Below are 24,745 nucleotides of genomic sequence, written 5' to 3'. Positions count from 1 at the left end.
GCAAGCAGAGCGGAGCGAAGCCCGGTGCTGGCTGGCGGGCTGGGCGGCTGCACCCCCGACGGGCTCCGTCGGCCGGCTGCGGACAGGGGCTGGCCGGGGAGGGGCTCCCCTGGCACTGCAGCCCCGGCGGGGCAGTGGCAGGTAAACGCAGGCGCGGGGCGCCAGGTGGGCTCTGGGGCGGGGAGGCGTGAACTTTCCGCGCCGCGGAGGAACCCCGCGGTCTGGCGCAGCTCCCCAGGAGGGTGTGCTGCGCTGCGCTGCCGGGGGAGCCCGCCTGCGGCAGAGCAGCCGCGGGTCAACGGGGCCGCAGGCAGACGGTCCGGGCAGCGGGCTTGGCGCCCCCCCCCCCCAAACAGGCACCGCGCCTGGCAGGCTTCCTCCTTCGTGCTCCCTGACCGCCTCCTCCGATCGCTTAACCGGATTACTTCAGGGGATGCACGTTGCCATCTCAGGATGTTTACGCTGACAGGCGGTGTGAGGATCGGGAGCGCATCCTGGGCTGGGCTGGGCTGACTGAGAGTTCCTCGCCCTCTGATCTCTTGCCTCTCTCCCCTTTCTGCCCCATCATCACACTTCCAGTGCGATCCTGTTCAAGTCTACTCAGAAGTAAGGCTGCAATCCTAGCCACGCTTTCGTGGGAGCGAGCCCCATTGACTATAATGGGACGTACTCCTGAGTAGACATGCCTAGGATTGGGCTCTCAGGCTGCAAGGCTAGCCACGATTTCCTGGGAGCAAGCCCCACTGACTATAATGGGACGTACTCCTGAGTAGACATGCCTAGGATTGGGCTCTCAGGCTGCAAGCCTAGCCATGCTTTCCTGGGAGCAAGCCCCACTGACTATAATGGGATGCACTTCTGAGCAGACATGCATAGGATTGGGCTCTAAGTCTCACTGTGTTCCATAAAGGTTTCTCCCAGGAAAGTGTATATACTACATGTATCGCAAACTGTGGGTCAGGACCCACTAGGTGGGTCACAAGCCAATTTCAGGTGGGTCCCCATTTGTTTCACTATTTTATTTTATTATGTTAGTCTTGATGCTACCCTGGTATGTGACTGCATTTGGGGAAATGTTACACATCTGTACTTGGAACAGGCTACTATGTATATGCTTTTGATAGTATATGGGACTTACTCCTGGATAACAGTCTGGGATTGTTAAAAGTTTTCCTGCTGAATGATGTCACTTCTGATTATGGCATCACTTTTGGGGGTCTGAGACAGATTCCCATTCCAAAAAGTGGGTCCTGGTGCTAAAAGTTTGAAATTCACTGGTGTACAGGATTGTAGCCTTAAGCTTATAAATGCACCTCTGGTTATGCTGGTCTGTTGCAGCTCCACATGCAATCATTGTCATGAATAATAATGGTATTTATATATGTGCTCCTAGGGCTCAAAACTGAACAGCCGCACATCTCAAACCCTGTGACCACCATTATTACACTTAGGCTTCAATCCTATCAATACTTTCCTGGGAGTAAGTCCCATTGACTATGTGCTTCTGAGTAGATATGCATGGGATTGGGCTCTTAATTTGGTTATATTTGTTCTCTGGCATCTGTTGGACAAAGCTGGATGTACTTACTTTATGCTATGTTTCATGTGTGGTAAGCAAACTATGTATCAGATGTCTGCTGGGATGTCCCATCAGGAACATTAAAAAAGAGAGAGAGAGGACATGCACCTATATAGCTTTGTGAAATTTTTTTTTGTTGAAAAGCGGTATATAATAATTATGTACCTGAGTGAGGTTTTGCATGCTACAAATCTTGTGCATTTCCATTGATGTGTGGCATGTTAAAAATGTGCATTAGTAGAATATGAGATCTGTGCCTGACAGTATTATGGCAGTCCAACAGGTAAATTCCCCTCTCCCCCTCACTGTAAAAGCTACACACATTCAGGAAAAAAGAGGTTCAAAAAATGTTCAATCAGTGCTTTTGAAGGCTGGATTGATTGAGGTAAGGTGCCAACTATAAAATACAGTCAGTTCTCATTATCCCTTAGGGTTAGGATCCTGGAAAACCTAGTGGATACCGAATTAGTGGATACTGAATAATTGAGTCTTTGGGAAAAATGGTTCCAGGGGACCCTCTTCACCATACATTCTATGAACTTTCTGAATCTTAACTTGAAGTCTATGGGACTGGATGATACTAAGGACTCATCCACATCATCATCATCTGATGCCTCCTCCTGGATATCCCTTGATGCACTGAAGGTTGTGGCAATCTCTGCGCTGACTATCCTTTGACTCATTGAAGGTTGCTGGCCCAACAATGAGGCCTCAGATTTCTGCGGTGAGGCAGGGGTTGCTTCACCTCTCCTCCACCAGTCTTTCCCTGGGCTTGCCCTCAAATGTGTCTGAGGATTCTCCACGGGCCAATACTAATGCCATTTTACAGAGAAAATTGACCCATTCCAGACAACTTTCTAAAAAACAAGGAATATTTTCCTCTTTTGTCCTCACCTGCATACTCGCAACTGCACCAAACTCCCACCGCTGCTCCGAGTGCACCAGCAGTATTCACGGAGAACAGAGTTGCAAGTAACAAGAGGTAGGTGGCAATTCTGCCCCTTGCAGATAAGCAAATTAACAGATAGCGAATTCGTGTATAAAGAGAACTGACTGCATTTAAAGTTCAGCCAACTTTAATAAATATGTCAGTGGAATGCTAAATCAAGATAGGTTACTTCCTTGTCTTGCTTGCCATTTTGGCACAGTTATTCTCTTTTTCACTGATGGTAGAACCTGATTAAATTATGAGGCTAAAATCCTATGCATGCTTTCCTGGGAGTAAGTTCCATTCAGTTCAGTGGAAGTTACTGTTGAATGACATTCATAGGATTGTGCTGTTAAGGTTTCCATTGAGTCAGCTGCTGAGCAGGGACAGTTTCAAACTGCAGATGCTTCACTTTCTGGTTATATTTCCAGGATATGCCACAGTCCTCTCTCTAATACTGAAGCATCAAAGTGCCACAGAGATGAGCAGGTGTTTATTTCAAAACACTTCAATTTCTATGACAGACAATGCCAAATAGCTCCATCATGTCCTTTATTTTTGAAATTTCATCTGGAAACCTTAAATAAACCCTGACTGTTAGCATTCTAGCGTGAGGGTATGACCCTATGCAAACATATCCTTAACTCACCTCAAGATTCCCTTAGAGTAAGTAAGAGAATTCCCTGTACATATGGCTGGGCAGAAATGCATATTGGCTTGCATCATCTGCCATTCTTTGTGAATGTCACATTTGGAAACTGCATTTTATAACAGTTTTTTTTTTTTTTCAGTGTTTGTCTCAATTTTAGTTAATATATTGGAAGATTGATATTTTGACTGCATCCTGCTTGTAGAGACAACTTTTTTCCTTTTTTTTTTTTTTTGATCCTATATGTATTTCTTTCCAATGACATTTGGATATTTCTGCAGACCATCTGTGGTATCCTATTTTTTAATCTGTTGCTGTCAGTTAAGCCATTTCTACCCAACATTGCGTATATGCAACAGGGACCAAATGTTTACACTTGTGGGCTGGGCAAAAATGGGTTAAGGAAGATACTATGCAGCACACTTAAGTCTGCACCACTAAAGGTCTTGCACTGACTTGCTTGGATAGCTATTCTGTTGAGTTCTTTGTTTGCAGAGGAGTATTTATATATCGATTTTCAACAAAAGTTTTCAAAGTTTAAGCAGCAAAGTAATGGAAAGACAAATTACCAGATTTCCGAATTGCTCACAATTGATTGTGTGTGTGCTGTCCCTCTGCTATGTTTAAGGAGAATTCTCATTTCAAAAGGTGTCTTTTTGCCCACTTAGCAGGGTGCAAGTTACATAAATATCAGGTTTCTTACATTTCCACATTTGTTTTCCACACCTTTGGAAGCTCAGGGTGGCATACAAGGATTTATCTCCTTTTTATCTTTGCAACAACCTTTGGGGGGGGGGGGCAGGTTAGACTGAGAGATAGTAACTGACTCAGAATCACCCAGTGAAAGGCAAGGCTTTTTAGAGATTGAAGGTGGGTCCGACTCCACCGTAGAATCTCTGTGGGTTAAATTACCAGGCTTGTGCAGCGATGTAATACTGGGGGCGTGCTATCGTCCTCCAGACCAGAAATCGGATGGGGACCTTGAAATGAGGAAACAGATCAGGGAGGTGACAAGGAGGGACAGGGTTGTAATCATGGGGGACTTCAATTATCCTCATATTGACTGGGTCAATTTGTGTTCTGGTCACGATAAGGAAACCGGATTTCTTGACGTGCTAAAGGACTGTGGCTTAGATCAGCTAGTCACGGAGCCCACCAGAGAGGACAGGTGACTCTGGATTTAATATTGTGCGGTACGCAGGACCTGGTTAGAGATGTAAACGATACTGAGCCATTGGGGAACAGTGATCATGCTGCGATCCGTTTTGATGTGCACTTTGGGGGAAGAATACCAGGCAAATCTCTAACAAAAACCCTTGACTTCCGACGGGCGGACTTCCCTCAAATGAGGAGGCTGGTTAGAAGGAGGTTGAAAGGGAGGGTAAAAAGAGTCCAATCTCTCCATAGTGCATGGAGGCTGCTTAAAATAACAGTAATAGAGGCCCAGCAGAGGTGTATACCGCAAAGAAAGAAGGGTTCCACTAAATCCAGGAGGGTGCCCGCATGGCTAACCAGCCAAGTTAGAGAGGCTGTGAAGGGCAAGGAAGCTTCCTTCCATAAATGGAAGTCTTGCCCTAATGAGGAGAATAAAAAGGAACATAAACTGTGGCAAAAGAAATGTAAGAAGGTGATATGGGAGGCCAAGAGAAACTATGAGGAACGCATGGCCAGCAACATTAAGGGGAATAATAAAAGCTTCTTCAAATATGTTAGAAGCAGGAAACCCGCCAGAGAAGCGGTTGGCCCTCTGGATGGTGAGGGAGGGAAAGGGGAGATAAAAGGAGACTTAGAGATGGCAGAGAAATTAAATGAGTTCTTTGCATCTGTCTTCACGGCAGAAGACCTCGGGCAGATACCGCTGCCCGAACGGCCCCTCCTGACCGAGGAGTTAAGTCAGATAGAGGTTAAAAGAGAAGATGTTTCAGACCTCATTGATAAATTAAAGATCAATAAGTCACCGGGCCCTGATGACATACACCCAAGGGTTATTAAGGAATTGAAAAATGAAGTTGCAGATCTCTTGACTAAGGTATGCAACTTGTCCCTCAAAACGGCCACGGTGCCAGAAGATTGGAGGATAGCAAATGTCACGCCTATTTTTAAAAAGGGAAAGAGGGGGGACCCGGGAAACTATAGGCCAGTCAGCCTAACATCCATACCGGGTAAGATGGTGGAATGCTTCATCAAAGATAGGATCTCAAAACACATAGACGAACAGGCCTTGCTGAGGGAGAGTCAGCATGGCTTCTGTAAGGGTAAGTCTTGCCTCACGAACCTTATAGAATTCTTTGAAAAGGTCAACAGGCATGTGGATGCAGGAGAACCCGTGGACATTATATATCTGGACTTTCAGAAGGCGTTTGACACGGTCCCTCACCAAAGGCTACTGAAAAAGCTCCACAATCAGGGAATTAGAGGACAGGTCCTCTCGTGGATTGAGAACTGGTTGGAGGCCAGGAAGCAGAGAGTGGGTGTCAATGGGCAATTTTCACAATGGAGAGAGGTGAAAAGCGGTGTGCCCCAAGGATCTGTCCTGGGACCGGTGCTTTTCAACCTCTTCATAAATGACCTGGAGACAGGGTTGAGCAGTGAAGTGGCTAAGTTTGCAGACGACACCAAACTTTTCCGAGTGGTAAAGACCAGAAGTGATTGTGAGGAGCTCCAGAAGGATCTCTCCAGACTGGCAGAATGGGCAGCAAAATGGCAGATGCGCTTCAATGTCAGTAAGTGTAAAGTCATGCACATTGGGGCAAAAAATCAAAACTTTAGATATAGGCTGACAGGTTCTGAGCTGTCTGTGACAGATCAGGAGAGAGATCTTGGGGTGGTGGTGGACAGGTCGATGAAAGTGTCGACCCAATGTGCGGCGGCAGTGAAGAAGGCCAATTCTATGCTTGGGATCATTAGGAAGGGTATTGAGAACAAAATGGCTAGTATTATAATGCCGTTGTACAAATCTATGGTAAGGCCACACCTGGAGTATTGTGTCCAGTTCTGGTCGCCGCATCTCAAAAAAGACATAGTGGAACTGGAGAAGGTGCAAAAGAGAGCGACTAAGATGATTACGGGGCTGGGGCACCTTCCTTATGAGGAAAGGCTACGGCGTTTGGGCCTCTTCAGCCTAGAAAAGAGACGCCTGAGGGGGGACATGATTGAGACATACAAAATTATGCAGGGAATGGACAGAGTGGATAGGGAGATGCTCTTTACACTCTCACATAATACCAGAACCAGGGGACATGCACTAAAATTGAGTGTTGGGCGGGTTAGGACAGACAAAAGAAAATATTTTTTTACTCAGCGTGTGGTCGGTCTGTGGAACTCCTTGCCACAGGATGTGGTGCTGGCGTCTAGCCTAGACGCCTTTAAAAGGGGATTGGATGAGTTTCTGGAGGAAAAATCCATTATGGGGTACAAGCCATGATGTGTATGCGCAACCTCCTGATTTTAGAAATGGGTTAAGTCAGAATGCCAGATGTAGGGGAGGGCACCAGGATGAGGTCTCTTGTTATCTGGTGTGCTCCCTGGGGCATTTGGTGGGCCGCTGTGAGATACAGGAAGCTGGACTAGATGGGCCTATGGCCTGATCCAGTGGAGCTGTTCTTATGTTCTTAAGGCTGAGTAAAAGATTTCAATTCAGTTTTCCTGGGCAGCCCCTCATGAAATTTAGGGTAGGAGAGGCAAAATCACAAAGTGAGGGAGAGAGTGAGAAGAGATGGGTGTTAAATTGAAATTCATCCTCTGGACCTCCTGGAGTCCTGAAAAGGTTTGCTCCTGTGTTGAAGGTCAGTGCACTATGTACATGAGCAGAAGGAAGACTGCAATTAACAGATTTTCTACTGGCCAGTTTCCAGTGGACTTTCCAAGTGCCTGTTGGCTCCAGGAATTTGCACAAGGCATGCAGCATTAGGTGAACTTTAATCTCACTCAGCAAAATGCTTCCTATAATTCTTACTCAAGAATACCTGAAAACCCTTAATACATATGAGTTATGCCAACTCATTTTATAGATTTAAAGCATATTGAAACCATGGGGATAAAGGTTTGTTTTTTTGTTTTTGTTTTTTTAAAAAACAAAATAGACCACCTGTGCAGGACACCAGGGATGGCTGAACAGAAGCTGCCATCTGATGCTGGTGTTACCCTACCACTACCATGAAAGAAAATAAAAATAGAGCTACTTACCTTGGTCCTTCCTGCATGATCTTCTGGACAAAACAGGAAATGCTGGGAACTCCTTGCATGTCCTATGTTTACGGTTTCTTTTAAAGGTATCTCATGGAAGGAGCCAGGTAATAGCTGCTTCCCTACCCCTCACGTTGCTTTCATCCTCTCATTGCCCCTTTCAGTTTAAAGGGACTGCATGAGGGAAGAATGATGTGAAGCAAATGATCTACTTCCTGCTCACTTTTAGCATGTAGAATTGGATCAATGTGGTTCTGTATGCAGTGGGAGGAGAGAGGCGGCAGCAGACTCAAATTGAAGGGCACCATGAATCTGCCACTCTTGCCACTAATGCAAGTAACATTGTTGCTTCATGGCTGGGCTGGTCCTGCACTACATCACACTGGCTGATCTGACTTTAATGTTTTGCCAGCACTAAATTATTTCTTTGGTTAAATATTGTTACTTAAATAATGCTTTATCACTACAAAAAGTACTTGGATTTTTAAAGGAACGTTTTTAGTTGTTTAATGCTGGGTATAATACATAGTGAACTCCAGTTAGTGTAGTTCTGCACTAATTGCTGTACTCCTGTTTTACTTTAGGGTGACCAAAACTGCACTAGTGTGCTGTGTCCTGAGGAAGAACACACTTGAAAAAAGCTATTGTGAAATAACAGGCATTCATGAAAACAAGGAGGACAATGTTTCTCTGAACCAGTAATTGAAATGGAAATAAATGATTTCTGTTTATCCAGGAGCATGATAGAAATTGCAGGCTATCACACACTCTTTCCCAAGGTGTTAGGCAAGGGATATTAGATCCCTTAACCACAGAAAGAGAAAACACATGTAGGCTCAGGCAATCTCGTGGGACGTTCACATTAATGGTCCCTGAGAATGTGCATTGTAGATGTAAGCGATTGTCTTCCACTGGTTTGAGATTAGTGATGTAATCTCCAAATTACATCTGTATATACTAATTAGAGGAATGTTTTGCCCTTCCTTTTGAACAGAGCAGCACAAGGGTATAAAGAAAGTTCTCTTGCAAGAGGGTAGCCATGTGAACCAAATGCAGAAGTCTCTCCATGGCAAGAGTTCAAGTCCCTGTCTGCTGTGGACTTTGCAAAACTGCAGGGGCCTGACTGGAATGAGTAGGTCAGCAACCTCACCAGCAGGGCTCACATGGTCACTTCAGGCAGGCTATAGGCCTTTCCTTTGTTTTTGCATGGTGTCTTTATCTGTGGGACAGCTGCTTGTGGGGATCAAGGTGAAACACAAAGAGTAACACACCTGTCAACTGGCTTGAGCTACATCCTCAGTGTTTGTGAGGGGGAGTGATGCCACCAGTGTGTAACTGCAGTAGTGCCCTGTAGGGAGTGAGGTCATAGTGGCTTAGGGCAGGGGTGTCAAACATAAGGCCCGGGGGCTGGATGCGGCCCACGGAAGCTTTATATAGCTTGAAATATGATCAAGATTTGTATATTTTCTCTTCTGTTGTTTGCAGCTAATGAGTTCCTAAGTAGGAAAAAAGTGCTTATTTTTGATTATGACCTGTTTAATGACATCAATGCCTGCCTAATGACATCACTTCCGGCCCTCAGCAGGCATCATGAATGCTATTCGGCCCTTGGTATGAAACAAGTTTGACACCGCTGGCTTAGGGCATTATCTTTCCCTCTGTGTGTGTGTGGGGGGGGGGGGGGGGAGTGGTTGCAATGAAGCTCTACAAGGGTCAACATTCAGCCCCCTATGGCAGTAGTGCAGTCTTGAAAAACAAAAGGGATTCAGATGATTGTTTGGCCAGCAGCAGCAATGGCTGAGGTGGGGATAGAGACACGAGACAGAATTGCAGCATCAATACATAGAATTTCCTCTCCACCTTTGCTTACCTGTATGGGATGCATTGTACTTGGCTTCCATTGATGGGGCGGGGAGGTGAAGGTTCCAGTTGGTTTCTATCTGTGGAATCTTCTTGGGGAAGAACACCTGCTATAAGAATTCTGAGAAGACAAGTATTAAGTAACGATCTTGCCGTACATTTTGTGAAGGACAAGAGGCTTTTTGTGCCAAGTGCTCCCTTTGTGTGCCAAGTTCCCTTTCACCATAAGTCCCAACACTTTGAGAGACCGGAGAGGTGTAGCTCCATGCTGTGCATCTGTTCATCTGAGATATAGTCTCTACAGTAGGAGATTTAGTACTGGGGTTAGTGTGCTGTGATGGGCTGCCAGATATTGTCTGTATGCTATGCTCCACCATATGAAAGTAGCACAGTGGGGTGGAGGGTGGCAGGAGGTGCAAATTTCTCCTGTTTTTCCCTTCCTCATCATTCCTTATGCCAGCTCTGTTGTTGGTAGAGCATTTTTGTTTTTTGCATTGGGGTGTGTCTGCGATCTGAAGAGGGGTTGGGATATGGTACACATTTGACTCCTTGTCGTCCTTCCCACCCCCCACCCCCCAGTCTCCTCCCTGATTTGGCTGCTGGCAGAGTTATGCCGGTGTCCTGGCTAGGTTGGCGCAGTGTTTTTTTCTGACATTGTGCTGGTGTGCATGGTGCATCTATTGGTAGGCAGACTTCTACACTTCTACAGCGGGCTGTCCTGCTGGTGTATGTGGAGATACAGTGGCATATCTTAAGAACAGGATTGGGCCTTTAGGGAGGAGTCTGAATTCCTATCTAGTTGCTTTTTTTTTTTAAACAACTCCTCTCTGCTCTACCTCAATAACCCTATTTTTTTCTTCTTCTAGGTATATTTTTCTTTACCAAATAGGGACCAGGGATTGGGAGACAAATGGCTTTAGTGTCAACATGTATAGACTCCTTTGGTGGGGAAGTGTTGTTGTTGAGTGCTTACTAAAGGTTAATTCGAATACATTTAAGTCTGAAGCCAGTATTTGCAACTAAGAGTCCAATCCTATCCAACTTTCTGTGCTGCTGCAGCTCTGCCAACAGGGCATGTTCTGCATCTTGTGGTGGGGGGGATAGTCACGGAGGCCTTCTCAAGGTAAGGTAATGTTTGTTCCCTTACCTTGTGGCTGCATTGGCACTAGAAAGTTGGATAGGATTGGGCCCTACCTTGTGCTTTCAGTGGCACTTGGGCTGCAGTAATGAGAGTAAGGCTTCAATCCTATACACACCTTCCTAGGAGTAAGCACCAGTGAACACAATAGGACTTCTGAGTCCATGTGCATAGGATTGTGCTGTGAGTCTCATTAATCAGAAGGACTTCTGAGTAGGCACTGAAGAGATCAAGCTGCTTGTTACAGCTGGAGCCAAGTGTAGAGGACTGAAATGTTTAGTAAACAGAAAGTTATAAAAAAAGAAATAGGACATACGAGTGAAATATTTGAAAGGAAAAAGAGAAAAAGAAGAAGTACATGTAATAATGTAATGGGGAAATAATTAAAAGGAGAAAAGTTACACAGCAAATAACATCTACAGTGCATTAACAAGACTGTTAAATTAAAGTTTATAATTTTTAGGAGTAAATCAGTAGGATTATCAGATGTTTGACAGATAGAGATAGTAAAAATAACACATTCTTTGTATTTACATAAGTTCTGCTAATAAATAATAGGCACGATCAGCTGTTGCAGATATTTTAATATGCAAATTCAGATTTTGCAAGAGAAAATGTGAAATCTCTATAATCAGTTTCTAGTCCAATTAGAAACCTGAAAGTACACAAGGAAGGCACCCTGCTCTCCAAGTATACTTGCTTCTCATTCCACTGAAAACCGTTGTATCTGCATGCATATAAAAAAGCTTGAAATCAATATTTCCCTAGTTTATTACATATAAAAGATTGCCACAGATATGTTGCTGATGAAAAGCGTAGAAAATGTATTATTTTCTCCAGGAAAAAATGTGCTATTTTCTACCATTTCCTCCAGGAGAAAATGTATTATTAATTTATTTTAAATTTTTTTATTTAAAATTATGTTTTGTGTTTCTTCTGAAGCTGGATAACAATAAAAAGAAAACAGAACAAATTCTAAAAAAAAAGTAAAACAAGTACAAAATAATAAAAAGGCAGAATAAGAACACAATCCATAACAAAAACTTCTCAGATTACCAACCAAATACCTTCTCAGGTTTTGAGTGATAGTGGGAAGCAGGGAGAAGATTATGACATTTCAGTGCAAGCGTGTAAAATCAACCTTACACCAAAATGTCATATTTCTATAGTCATTTTGCTGCACAGTTGTGTTGCTTTAGCTCAGGCATCTAATACTTCTCCACAGGTTGAACTTCCAGATATACAAATAATAACATGTTTTCGAAGACTGAATGACTCAAGATAGTCTTCTGTAAGTAACGTGTTCTTTATATACTGTACAGTTGTATACTGTTTAGAAGGCAAGCTTCTTTCTTACAGGATTTTACCATTCTCTTTCTGTATTTACTGTCCTTCTTACTGTATTTTCTTTTTCTATAGTTGACCATTGCTGTTAACACTTGCTTTATTTCAAGTCCTAATTCTTTTTGACATTTTGACATACAGGTTGTGCCTTGTGATCCACTGGAGTTCTGGAACTTCTAGTAGATAAAAAAATCAGTGGATACCAAAACCAGTGGAAAAATAGCTTTAAAGATCCCGGTTTCTTGTGCCTCCACTTTCACCCCAGAATGCATTGGTATAGATGCTATACTGCATTCAGCCACTAGATGAGGTGAATAATGGAATCTAGTGGAATGAAATTATAATTTTTTTAACCGTGTAAAGGTAGGAAATTAGGTTTTGGTGCTTTTTTTTCCTTGTTACAAGGCATTTAAAAGTGGACCCCAGTATCAGTGCTGAGTCAAATCAGTGGATGCCAAATCAGTGGATACCAAGGTCCCACCTGTATTGTTTCTGCAGAAACAATCATAAACTTACCGTCTTGAAACAAATGTGATAGCAGTTTTTAGGAAGCCTGATATCTTTAAATATCATCTGGGAACTGAGATATCTGTGGCGAATGAGGCTGCTGTTAGTGTTGCCCAGAAATTGGTACATTTTCCTGGAGCAGTCAAACCTACTCACTGCATCAGCATCCTTATGCTTTAAAATAAGGGTGATGTGATAGAGATTGGCTCTTGAACAACAGGCAACTGAGAGGTGGACTGTACTTGCCTACGTACCAAGTTACTACCAAGTGGTAATAGTGGGGAGTAACCAGGCATTGTGATGCCTCATCAATGACTCTTGAAAACCAGCAGGGCAACAACTAATGATATCACCTCTTTCTAAAGGCCTCCTATTTCCTGAATGTTTTGCTTGTGTTTAACATTACATTTAAATATATATTTATTTTTTTGAAGTCTGTGTACTCTTTCTAAATTCTGTTTTATTTGTGTGTATATTTTTGTGTAGAGCTACTGACTCATCCTGACCTCACCCTGGAAAATGGTATTCCAGAAATCACCAGATGGAGGATGGGGCTGGGTAATTGTACTTGTATCCTTCCTTACCCAATTCTTGTGCTATGGGTCTCCATTAGCTGTTGGAGTTCTGTATCTAGAATGGCTGGATATTTTCGGAGAAGGCAAGGGAAGGACCGCATGGATTGGATCCCTTGCAAGTGGAGTTGGATTACTTGCAAGTAAGTCTTTAGGAAAAAAGCATGTTTAAAATTCCCTGCTTATTTTAATACCTTTCAAATGCCTGTGTGGTTTTTAACTTCTGATGTTAAGGAGTAGAATTCTTTTTCAAAACAGAAAAGGTCCCTTGCATATTTTATAATAAATGAAACCAATATAAACAAAATATATCAGTACCTCTTTAAGTATCATATAAGAAAGGAAACTGGCAACATGGCACTTCAGTATAAGAAATTGCCGAAAATGTAAGTTGGCATAATGGCTTGTGGCCTGGCTTGATCCCTAACTGTGCCAAACAGTATAACCTTCCTACTTAACAGGCATGCACAGCATGTTTTATTTGGAAGTAAGTCCAGCTGAATTCAGTGGAACATTTTCTAGTGAGTGTACTTAAAATTGCAGCCTTAGCAAGCATCAGCAAGCACACTGCAAGACATAATTGTGGACCAGTAAACCCCTTATATGATCAATGCAGTGTATGAGGTAGGGATTCACAGAACGTTGCAGCTGCTATTTTATAGAAAAATTAGAAAACAGTTTTCCTAATCACTGTAAGAACCACTACAATTTTCTGCAAGTTGCCACTTGAAGAATATGAAGAAACTAATAGAAAAGTTTAAGAGCATCTGCACTAGTTCTTGATTTTCTGGCCACTGAAGAATTGGATTCCACAATTAGGAAAGTCAGTTCCGTGGGTTCAACATAAGCACTTGCATTTCCTGATGCAACGGGTAAATGTGACCTCAAAAGCAGGATAAAAAATATCTGTCAACATGAGCTCTACAACTAGCTGGGATGAGAAAAACCAGTTTTACTGAGTCATAAGAAACTTTCACTGTTTCACATGTTTAAAAGAGATTTTGTAATCCTGAGGGTACCATATAGATAAAACTAGTTTTAGTTATACAGTAATTTTTAAAAAGTGAGACACTTGTCTATTTTGAAAAGGAATATAATGCTGTTTCATCTTCTATGCTCTTTTCTCACTAGAACAGTTCTGGTCTAATCATTTGTAGATATGAGGAATAACTTAAAAAAAACAAAAACCCACCAGCATTTGGTGGCGTTGCTTCAACTCCAAATACTTAATTTTTTTATTTTTATTTTTTGTCATTCAGAAAGGGGCAGATCTGCCACCAAAATCTTTTGGAATGTAAACATCAGTTTTTTACTAGGCTTAAGAGGAGAAACCCTGAAATATATGGGTATTCAGACCTCATTGTAGTAGAGGAATACCTGGAGCATGCTGTTGTAGAAGGTTTACATAAATATGATTTTTTTTTTTAACACTGTCAAGTTACATTTGACTCCATTCCCCATCCCAGGAAACTTTCTTTGAGACTAGTTTGAAAAAAAATCCCTTCTTCTGGCAAATGAAAGCTGGAATTCATAATCTGATTGTTGTTCTGGAAACCAGAATCTGTAAGCTCAGAGCCTTGGAGTAAACCAATTTTCCTGAATACAAAGCATATAATAGAATATTATATGCCAATCTTGCCAAAGAATTTTTGCTGTTTTGTGTGATATTTTTGCACATAAACCTGAAAGGTGCGGCTTAGAAAAGACCCAGTTTTAGAAATATAGTTGGTTGAAAACCATTATTTTACATCATGGTCAAAGGAAAGGAGGAGCCAAGAAAACTGTTGGCAGAATTGCACCCTGGGTCCCATAGTTTTCAGTATTTTCTCTTAGAACCAGCTAGGGTGTTTTCTTAAGATGTGCAGATGAGAATAAAACAGGAGAGATAACGTGACATTTTTCAGGATAGTCTTAGGATTAAAATCTGAAATTATAGTTTTCAGCTCTTTTGTCATTCAAAGACAAATGTGAATCATTACCAAGAAATAAAAATAATGTGAGGTTACAAGACACCAACTTTGCTGAGAAGAATCTAGGTTTATGGTAAAGGTCAAGTTAAACATGATTCAGACATTTGTTTTCTCAAAGGAAAAAAAAACTATTTTGGAACACATTAGCAGGAAACTTTCAGTTTGGGAAAAAGCAGGAAGTAGCACACTGATAGAACTGTGAAATCTGAGCAACAGGACATCCTTTCATCTCTGTCCTTGAGGTTGGTCAAGCCACAGCTGAAGTACTGTGTCCATTGGGGATACCATCATTAATTAAAAAATCAGGAAAGCTTGAATTTGTTCTGCAGGTAGAAAATAACTAACAAGTTAGGTTAAACAAACTGCAACCTGGTTAAGGTGGATGGAGTTTGGACTTGGGTGCTCCCTTCTTCCTTCCACCCCTTTATGTGTTCGGCTTCTTAACCCCCCTTTCCGGTTTGAATAAACTAGTTTGACGTGACGGTGATTGTACCCCTTGTACTTCTCTTCAGTACTACTTCCTATGCTTCCAGTTTAATGTTATGCTGATCAGACAACAGTGCAGGAAGGCAGCCCCAGTAAAGATATGGACCATAAAGAGTGTGGGCATCTGACAGACTGAAATATTTATCATCAGTGTTTATAGAAGGAAAAGACATTGTCCTTGAAAAAGATGTGCTGAATTTCAAGGAACAGGTCAGAGGGACATCATATTTAAGCTTTAGAAGTGACATTGGCAGCTGGAGGAGGGAAGACTATCCTGCTGCCCTCACCATGGCAACCAAGGCTCTGACGAGGCCCATCATCAACTGAAGCCAGAAAAATCTATAGCAAAACACTCAGCATAATTTCTCAGGCATTACACTCTGTAATGCTCCATGCTACTGAAACATTTTATTTCTTCCCTTACAGCAGTGTTGTTGGAAAGTTTTCTGTAAAAATGAAATGTCATTTAAGAAACAATCCTTATGCTATTTCTAAGGATATATTTTGACATGAGTTGTGCAAGAGATAAAGAACTTGGATAACCAAGAGCTGGTTAATGGCAATTCAACTATGCTGCGTTTCATTTTTAAAAATCAACCTATAGCTGTATAAAGTAAACATATGGGTTCACTTTTCATTTGGAAATTGAACAATTGTTATTTTAAATATTCCAAAGAACATGTATGTTACGGGAGTCCATAAACTGTTTGTTTCTAAAATCAGAATTAGAAAGTTTCCATCCACCCCACCCCTTTTAGCCCTGCTAGAGGCAAGCTATCATTGTTTTGGACTATAACAATTACATATGCTTTAGGTGTAAAGCTCACAAATACTCATTTGAATGCTTGACATTTTTGTTCTTGAAATCTGACATTTGCATTGCTGGAATCATTGTGGCAGACTCAAGGGAAATGATAAATGACTTTTGGGTTGCCGCAAGGCTTCGTCCTGTTTCCAGTGCTTTTTTTTTACATCTATATGAAACCACTGGGTGAGATAATCTGGAGGTTTTTGCTGAAATGTTATCAGTGCTAACAACATACAACTCTGCCTCTTGTTTTCATCTTTTGATCACAGGGAGGTGGTGGAAACTCTGTACTTTCTGGACAAGTGTCTCCAAAAGTTACTAGTAACACTGGACACAATGTTGGTCTGGATGATTGATTAATCTGAAACTTAATTCAGTCATGATGGAGGTGCTGTGGGATGGTGGAGTCTATGTACTGGGCAGAAGTGTACACTGCAGCTTGTCCTGATTTGGAGATGCATTTCCACTGAAGAATTATTTGGTTTGGGTGAAGGGGCTGGAGCTCAGCACTGTTCCTGGGTGCTCAGGTGGCTAGGAGTATCTTTTACTAGGTTTGGCTGGTCCCACTTTGGCCCTCTCTGGGTTAGACAATCTGGTCTCAGTTTCTCATGTATTAGTACATCCAGATTGGATTACTGAAGTGCTCTCTGAGTGGGGTTACCTTTAAAAACAGTTCACAAATTTCATTTGCTACAAAATGCAGTTGCCAGAAAACTGTCAGAAGAAACACATTACCCCAATCCCACATCCAGGAATTGGAGCACATTACTCCAATCCTACATCAATTATGCTGTTTACAGATTTGTTTCCAGGCTCAGTTTAAAGTGCTGATATTTAAAGTCCTAAATAGCCTAGGACCAAGTTATCTCATGGATCATCTCTGCTAATATGAAACTATCTGAGCCCAAGATTGGCTATGGAGGCCATGTTTTCTGGACCGTCATAAGCAGATATTAGGTTGGTGGACACTAGCATTGGGGCCGTCTCATGATGGCACTGCAGTTGTAGAAATGTCTCCCTGGGACTGTTTGACAGACTTTTTCCCTTTTAGTCTTTGTATGGCAACTGAAAACTTTTTCTTTACAATTCTGGAGGCTTAAACATTTTCTTTTTCATCTCTGCTATTTATTCACTGTTTTCTCATGGGTTTTAGTTCTGCTGCATTTCTACTGATGATGATCTCTTTTTGTAAGCTTCTTTGGTAACTTGTGTTGAAAGCAAGGTAATTAGAAATAATAAATGGACCCCAGAGTATCCAAGGTGTCTCAGAATCTATTTGAGAAGCACTCATAGGGCAATGCACAATGCCAGCGAAAGAGGAGGTTCCCTGATGGGTCCTTAGAAGCCATCATCTGGCAAAAGTAGAAGCGCATACTGCTTCTAATCCACTTCCTAGTTCAGTCAAACCACTAACGCTCAGCTGGGAGTTGAGAGAGCTCTTATCTCTCTATTTGCAGATTTTTTAAAATATGGCTCTCTCATTTACTTTTGAGAACAATTGTGTTAGGGGAAGAGACCTCTTAAGCAGTTGCAGTGGGCAGGAGGTCTGGTCTAGAGCAGGGGTGCCCAAACCCCAGCCCGGGGGCCACTTGCGGCCCTCGGGGGCTCCCAATCAGGCCCGCGGGGAGCCCCCAGTCTCCAATGAGCCTCTGGCCCTCCAGAGACTTGCTGGAGCCCGTGCTGGCCCAACGCAACTGCTTTCAGCATGAGGACGACTGTTCAACCTTTCACCTAAGTTGTGGGTTGAGAGCTCCCTCCACTACTTGCTGTTTCATATCTGTGATGCAGCAGTGGCAGCAAAGAAAAGGCTGGCCTTGCTTTGTGTAAGGTCTTTTATAGGCCTTGAACTACTGCAAGACCTTCATTCATTCATATAGTTTCTATCACTAATATATTCATTTAGGTAAATTTATTCAAATTTGAAATGTAAATTAATTCTTTTTTCCCCGGCCCCCGACACAGTGTCAGAGAAATGATGTGGCCCTCCTGCCAAAATGTTTGGACACCCCTGGTCTAGAGGGTTGAGCCTCCATTTGCCTGAAGATAACATCTGAGGGTCGCCAGTTCAAGGCCACCGGCACCGTGTGACCTTGAAGCAGCTGACAAGCTGAGCCGAGCTATTCCATCTGCTCTGAGCGTGGGAGGATGGAGGCCAGAATGTGAAACCAGATCAGAAAGAAACATCTGAATGTTGTGGTTTCTTGAAAGATAGAAACCTTTCAAATTGTAAAAATTCTTACGGGGGTTTAGAACAGCCTGCCTATGTAAACCGCCTTGAATAAAGTCTAAGGAGAAATCTGAGGACCAAGAAAGGCGGTTTAGAAATACCATTATTATTATTATATTAAACTGTTTCTCCTTTTCTTTAACACTTCCCATCCCTACCCCCTGTTCTCACATAGGTCCTATTTGCAGCACATGTGTTTCTGCTTTTGGAGCAAGACCTGTAACAATTTTCAGTGGCTTTATGGTTGCTGGGGGCCTGATGATGAGCAGCTTTGCACCCAATATCTACTTCTTGTTTTGTTCCTATGGAATTGTTGTTGGTAAGAGAATTTACAGAGGTCATTTTTCAACAATAAGTTTAACAGCACAATTTGGTGTGTCTATTTAGAAGTAAATCCCATTGAGTTCAATGGGGCTTGATTCCAGCTAAGTGTGGCAGGATTGCAGCTTAAATGTGTGTTCTTGCAGGATCCTGACTTCAAAATCAGAATCCTTTATTGACAGGAGTTAAGTACTATTGCTGTGCAATTTCTGTGGATTCCAAAGAGTTTTGCAGGGGGGCTACCTCACAATCTCCCTTTAAATCTGTAGTTCCCAACCTTTGGTCAGGTGCTACCCTCTTAAGGAGGGTAGCAACCCAACCAGGTACCTATAGGTGTCTTTATTCCAGCACTTCTGGGTTCTCACTGCTGCAGTTGCCTCCACCACTGAACACAGGTAAGTTAAAAAAAAACAAAAAACCTTTTTACTTACACGTATTTGGTGGTTGTGGCAGCAAGAACCTGGAAGTGCTGCACTAGCAGCACCTCCTTAAGTGGGTAATGTCTCAAACACAAACACATGCCCTGGGGGGTCGTGACCCCCAGATTGGCAAATACTGCTTAAAATGAAAGTTGGTTATGTTATGTGGGGGCTTTGTGGATTGCACCTCCAAAACTTTTCTTTGCACGCTTTCATTTAATGAATCAAATTTGAATTGTTGCTAAATATTATCATATTGTTAATTCAGTATTAATGAATATTTGACTTTTCATTAACAATTTCTTTTATTTATAGGGCTTGGGTGCGGCTTACTGTATACAGCGACTGTAACTATCACTTGTCAATATTTTGACAAACGCAGAGGCCTTGCGCTTGGTCTAATTTCAACAGGTATGATTCTTGGTGCATGTTAATCTCTTTTTTTCTGAATGGTCTAATGAAGATACAACACTTTAGCATGATTCTTTTATGATTGTTTCATCTGAATTGGTTCACAGACCAAGGTGTGAAAGCATGGTTGAATTGGGTACCACAATTTGCATTTATCCTGGTTAAGTGTGACATCTGCCCTGAGATGACAAACTAGTCCTGTTGGTGGCTTCTCATTACACAGAGGAAGGGCTTATCTCAACAAGCTAAATCATGATTTAACTGTTCAGTCATATCAGCAATCCATGATTTGGTGCTGTGGGACTGATTCCTTGGATGTACTCTCTGCTACCCTTTGAAACAGTTACAGGTCATTAACAGAATCAATATAATGAGGATTCATTTAGCAATCTCTTGATTTCACTGCTGTCAGAATGAAAGAGACAGGTTTTTCTGTTAGACCGAACCAGACCATCTGCCAATGAAAATGAATTCAATTTTATCATTTCAGTTGTGTCAGGCATTGGCCTCAATAATGCCGCTGATGATATCAGTAAAATAATAGAAATATTAAACTTTTATTGTGCAGTTAATTACATGATAATGCATTGTGTTCAGCCACTGCATTTTGCGTAGCAATGATTATAGGATGCTTTATGAATTTAAAAGTCTCTTTGTTTTCTCCTTTTTCAGGATCAAGTGTTGGACTCTTTATATATGCGGCATTACAGAAAGAACTGATTGAACTCTATGGGCTGAATGGATGTTTGCTTATTGTTGGTGCATTGTCTCTAAACATATTAGCATGTGGGAGTCTCATGAGACCTTTGCAATCACACCATTCCTCCTCAGAGAAGCCAGGCCTCGAGAAGATTCCCGATCAGTACCTCATTTATAATGGCAAAGAAAAGAATGTTTACGAAGAAAAGATAAACATACTTGAAAAGGCTGGTAATGAAGGAAAAGATGTGACCACCACATCTTGTAGTGATTGTAAGCAGGACCCTCTTGTAAATACGAACAGACTATTATCAATACCAGCAAGAGAGGCAGACACTTATAAGAAGAAAGTTGTAGAGCAGACTCATTTCTGTAAACAACTTGCCAAGAGGAAATGGCACCTGTACTTGGACTACTGGGAAGAAACCCTGAGCCTTTTTAAAAACAAAGTATTTTCATCCCTTTTTATTGCCATCTTCTTCTTTGACATTGGTAGCTTTCCTCCTTCAATGCTCATGGAAGACATAGCGAGGAGTTCAAATATTGGAGAAGAAGACTGTGTCATTCCTCTCATTTCCATCATAGGCATTATGACTGCCATTGGTAAACTTGTCCTAGGAATACTGGCAGATTTCAAGTGGATTAATACTTTATATCTGTATGTCTTGACCTTAATCATGACTGCAGTGGCATTGGTTTTGATTCCATTTGCCCAAAGTTACATTACACTGGCAATACTTTCAGGGATTTTAGGTTTTCTAACAGGCAACTGGTCAATTTTTCCATACGTCACAACAAAGACAGTGGGAATTGAGAAACTAACACATGCTTATGGCCTATTGATGTTTTTTGCTGGACTTGGAAACAGTCTTGGACCACCAATTATAGGTAAGGTTGCATTTGAACATACAAAACCAACCAAGTTCTGTGGCATCTTAAAGACCATACATACTTTCCCAGAAGTAAGCCCCACTGAACACAGTGAGACTTACTTCTGAGTTGACATGCATAGGATTGTGCTTTACACACTTAGGCCCAAATCCTAACCCAACTTTCCAGCAGTGGCATAGTGGTGTCAATGGGACATGTGCTGCATCCTGCAGTTGGATAATGCTCTTGGAGGCCTCCTCAAAGTAAGTGAATGTTTGTTCCCTTACCTCAGAGCTGCATTGCCCTTATGCTGAAATGTGGATTAGGATTGTACCCTTAGACACATGTAAGTATTTGGAAGCATGTTTTTCTGATTCTAAATTCCATCTTTATTTAGGACAGGGGCGTCAAACTCATTTCATACAGAGGGCCAAAGGTAGCATTCAGGGCTCCAGCTGAGGGCTGGAAGTGATGTCATTAAGCAGAAAGTGACATCATTAAGTAGCTAATGGTCAGAAATCAGACCCTGTTCTCATTTAAAAACTCATTAACTGCAAATGACAGAAGAGAAAGTACACAAAACTTAAAAATTGGGCTTTCCCAAATCTTGAAATATGATTATGTGGGCTGCTATTTCAGCTGTAACACCTTAGCAGCTGAGAGCCTGAGGGCCAGATAAAAAGATTCCAGGGGCCGCATCCAGCCCCCTGTTTGACACCCCTGATTTAGGAGATTCTTATCCTGCCTTTTGACCTTCTTGGAGGTCCCCAAGGCAGCTCACATCCATTAAAAAGCATAATGCAATGACAACAAAAAACTCTCCTTCTATTCTTCCTCTTCCTTTGTTGTTTCATGGCAAATGTAGAATAGTTAAATACAACATTCTGGTAGGATGTAGCAGTAAACAATTACCCTACCAAACGTCTTTTGTAAATGCGAGAAGCATTAATCACAATCTAGTTTGTTACCAAATGCATTGAGTAGGTTTTTTCTATCTTCTCACATATTTCAAAAGCATTATCCTGCTCATCCCCTTTTGAAGACATCAATTGCAATCCTGGTCCCTGTGCTACCCAGGGCTAAGACCAGAAAATGATTCCCCCATGTGACCTGGAGGCACTTTGAAGTGTGGTTTTCAGGCCTTCTGAGGCCCTGTAAAGGGTCCTGAAGGAAAACAAAAACAGGTGGTAGGGGGTGGATGTTGTACCCCAGGGCATTTGCCCCCCCCTGACCCCTTCCTGTATGCCAGTGGGGGACATCATTAGTGACTTTCCAAAGTTGAAGGAGAGTACCTTTTGGAAACCGTACAAAAGCTTTCTTCTAGCTGGTTTTTTGGGGGGAGGGGAACACAACTTAACGTTAACTTGGCAAAAGGGAGAGATATTGGTAACCTGATGGGATTATATTCCATGTTGCTGGCTTTGCACTTTTATTACCTGTCCCAAGTCTTCAGAAAGGGGGAGAACTAAAAGTGTAAAACAACATGTTACTTCATGTTTGTTTGTAGGCTCAGACTGAGTCTTAGAAGTGAAAAAATTCACTTCTGGTTTTTTCATAACTGGATGTGACTTCTCAGTCTGAGCCCGGCCAGTTCTGAGTCTGATATCCATGGCCTCTCCCAGGCTCAGAGGACCCTCTGGAAGCGAGGGGACCAGAGCTCCCCTTGCCTCCAGAGGGTGTCCCATTGTATCCAAGGATTCAGGTACCCATAGGCATGCCTGTATCTATAATTACTCTGCTCTTTTTCTGGAAAATGAGGAAGTACTCTTCCATTTTTTCAATTGTTTGGATTGCATAGTTAGAATATATAAAGGACAATGTAGTGCATTTTGGGGTTACTAATCTGTCTGTCAAAGTGTGTTCATCTGACTCATCTTTTTTTTCTTTTCCAGGTTGGTTTTATGACTGGACAAAGTCCTACGACATAGCCTTTTACTTTAGTGGACTTTGCGTTCTGTTTGGAGGGCTGCTTTTGTTAGTGGCAGCACTGCCATGTTGGAACAGCTTGAATAGTAGCAATCAGCCTGAAAAGGCAACTCCAAATATTTACTCCTACAAAGTTGCGTCCAGTGTGTAGGTGACAATGAGGAACAGTTCGTTCCCCTTTTATACTGCACAGCCAGATATTTTTAGTAATTTTTCCACTTATTTATGAAGTGAAAAAAATCTTTTTTTTTACTTATTTGAAATGCTTTTGGGCCCAGTCCTATCCAACTTTCCAGCACCGGTGCAACCGCAATGCAGCCCTGAGGTAAGGGAACAAATGTTCCCTTACCCTGAGGAGGCCTCTGTGACTGCCTCCACACCACAGGACGCAGTGCATACTCCATTGGCACAGCTGCGCCGGCATTGGAAAATTGGACAGGACTGGGCTCTGAATTGTTGATTCAGAGCCTCTTACATGCGCAGGGCACCCAGTGTTGGCTGTAGCAGGTCAGGCTTTATCAGTGCAAGAGTTTGCCTTGCCGTTGCACCCAGTCAGAGAGCCCTGTTTGTGCCTGAGCTGTATTGCTGGATTACAGCTGGTTTATTGAAGGGTTCTTAAAATGAGCACAGAAGCTCTTGATTTGTGTGAAATTCCTGCATGAGGGCTTCCCCATTTGCTTCAGTAGTAAGGAGCTTCCCAGCTGCAATGGAGATATTCACGTGGAAGGCTGAAATCACCAGTGAAGCTTTTGCATGTGTAGAAGCTCTACATGCACATTGAACTAAACAAAAGGATATCTGAACTTGAGTCCACATGTTCAGTCTCCTGCACCTCCTTTCCCCCCCTTGCTGATGGTATATTATACTACATTTTCACCAGCAACATATTTTTGTAATGGAACAACAAATATTTTATACAAATGTTCATGTAAACATTTTGCTTCTGCCTTTTTTTGTGAAAAAGCACTTGCTTCTTTCTTCAGAAATCTTGATAGATCTGTAGTGCACAATTTCTTAAGAACACTTGACCACCATATCAACCTGAATGTAATACAAATTTTTGGTGCTTGCTTCCTGATAAGGCAGTGCTTTCTTTTATAAGATCTCATTTGTTGCCAGAAGGATTTTGGTCACATCACCTCTGAAGTAAACAGCATGGCAAAACGTAGGCTGCAAATCTATGCAGTCTTACCTGGGATTGAGACCCTTTGAATTCCATGGAACTTACTTTGGAGTAGACCATCATTGCATTGGGCAGTTAATATTGTGAATGCCACGGAAGATGTTGCACTCCAAATATTTTACTACTCACTTCTTCAGAAATCTATATTTTTTAAATTGTTGAACCAAAATCTGTGAAACCAAGGAATAAATACAAGGTGTGAAACAAGAAATCTTTATATGCGTATGAAATTGTTGTGTTCTGCCTCAAAGCTCCAGTTCAACAGAACTGAATTAGAAAGATCCCAAGCTCTTTCAAGCATTACATTTCTTAAAAACAAAACTGTAGGCTATTTTTATTTTTAGAGTAATTTGAAGGTTGCCATTAGCAAGTAATCAGCGAAGAAGTTTTCCCATACAAGGCCCATAGAAGTGAGTGGGGCTGTGCTGACTCCCTAGAGGTTGCAGAAGAAAATTTCTTGCTAGATGGCATTTCTTCAGTGTGGTAGAAGAATGCTTAAGCTAAATACACGAAACAATTTATTTTCAGAAAAACCTATACAGGAAAGGTAGAGGATGATATGGCTACAGTTGTGCCTCAGCCAAATCCAGTGTCCAAACTGGAATCCAGTATCACTGTCAGGTTTCATGATAATGTGAGTTTTGTTTCCCCCTTCCCACCCCC

General features: G+C 42.1%; 1 protein-coding gene across 3 annotated transcripts; it reads left to right on the top strand.

The window, feature by feature from the left end:
• SLC16A9 (solute carrier family 16 member 9) lies at positions 1-24,293 on the top strand. Of its 3 annotated transcripts, XM_066621114.1 has the most exons (8): positions 1-141; positions 11,565-11,630; positions 12,677-12,712; positions 12,804-12,905; positions 18,429-18,572; positions 19,309-19,404; positions 20,077-20,991; positions 22,866-24,293. In XM_066621114.1, the coding sequence occupies exons 5-8, from the start codon at positions 18,494-18,496 to the stop codon at positions 23,048-23,050; spliced, it is 1,275 nt and encodes a 424-aa protein (XP_066477211.1). In that variant the 5' UTR covers positions 1-141; positions 11,565-11,630; positions 12,677-12,712; positions 12,804-12,905; positions 18,429-18,493; the 3' UTR covers positions 23,051-24,293. The 3 variants fall into 3 exon arrangements, with proteins under 3 accessions (XP_066477211.1, XP_066477212.1, XP_066477210.1); XM_066621115.1 differs by lacking the exon at positions 12,677-12,712; XM_066621113.1 differs by having other exon boundaries at positions 12,677-12,905.
• The last annotated feature ends 452 nt before the right edge of the window (positions 24,294-24,745 follow it).

Source organism: Tiliqua scincoides, chromosome 3 (assembly GCF_035046505.1).
Source record: "Tiliqua scincoides isolate rTilSci1 chromosome 3, rTilSci1.hap2, whole genome shotgun sequence".
Taxonomy (NCBI): domain Eukaryota; kingdom Metazoa; phylum Chordata; class Lepidosauria; order Squamata; family Scincidae; genus Tiliqua; species Tiliqua scincoides.
This window is presented reverse-complemented; position numbering and strand designations above follow the sequence as displayed.

Excerpts from the sequence above, each read along its gene's own strand:
- SLC16A9 (XM_066621113.1), top strand. The coding sequence starts at position 12,710 with ATGGTATTCCAGAAATCACCAGATGGAGGATGGGGCTGGGTAATTGTA. Across the intron at positions 12,906-18,428 it reads TGGAGTTGGATTACTTGCAA|GTCCTATTTGCAGCACATGT; the intron begins GTAAGTCTTTAG and ends GTTCTCACATAG. Across the intron at positions 20,992-22,865 it reads TCTTGGACCACCAATTATAG|GTTGGTTTTATGACTGGACA; the intron begins GTAAGGTTGCAT and ends TTTCTTTTCCAG.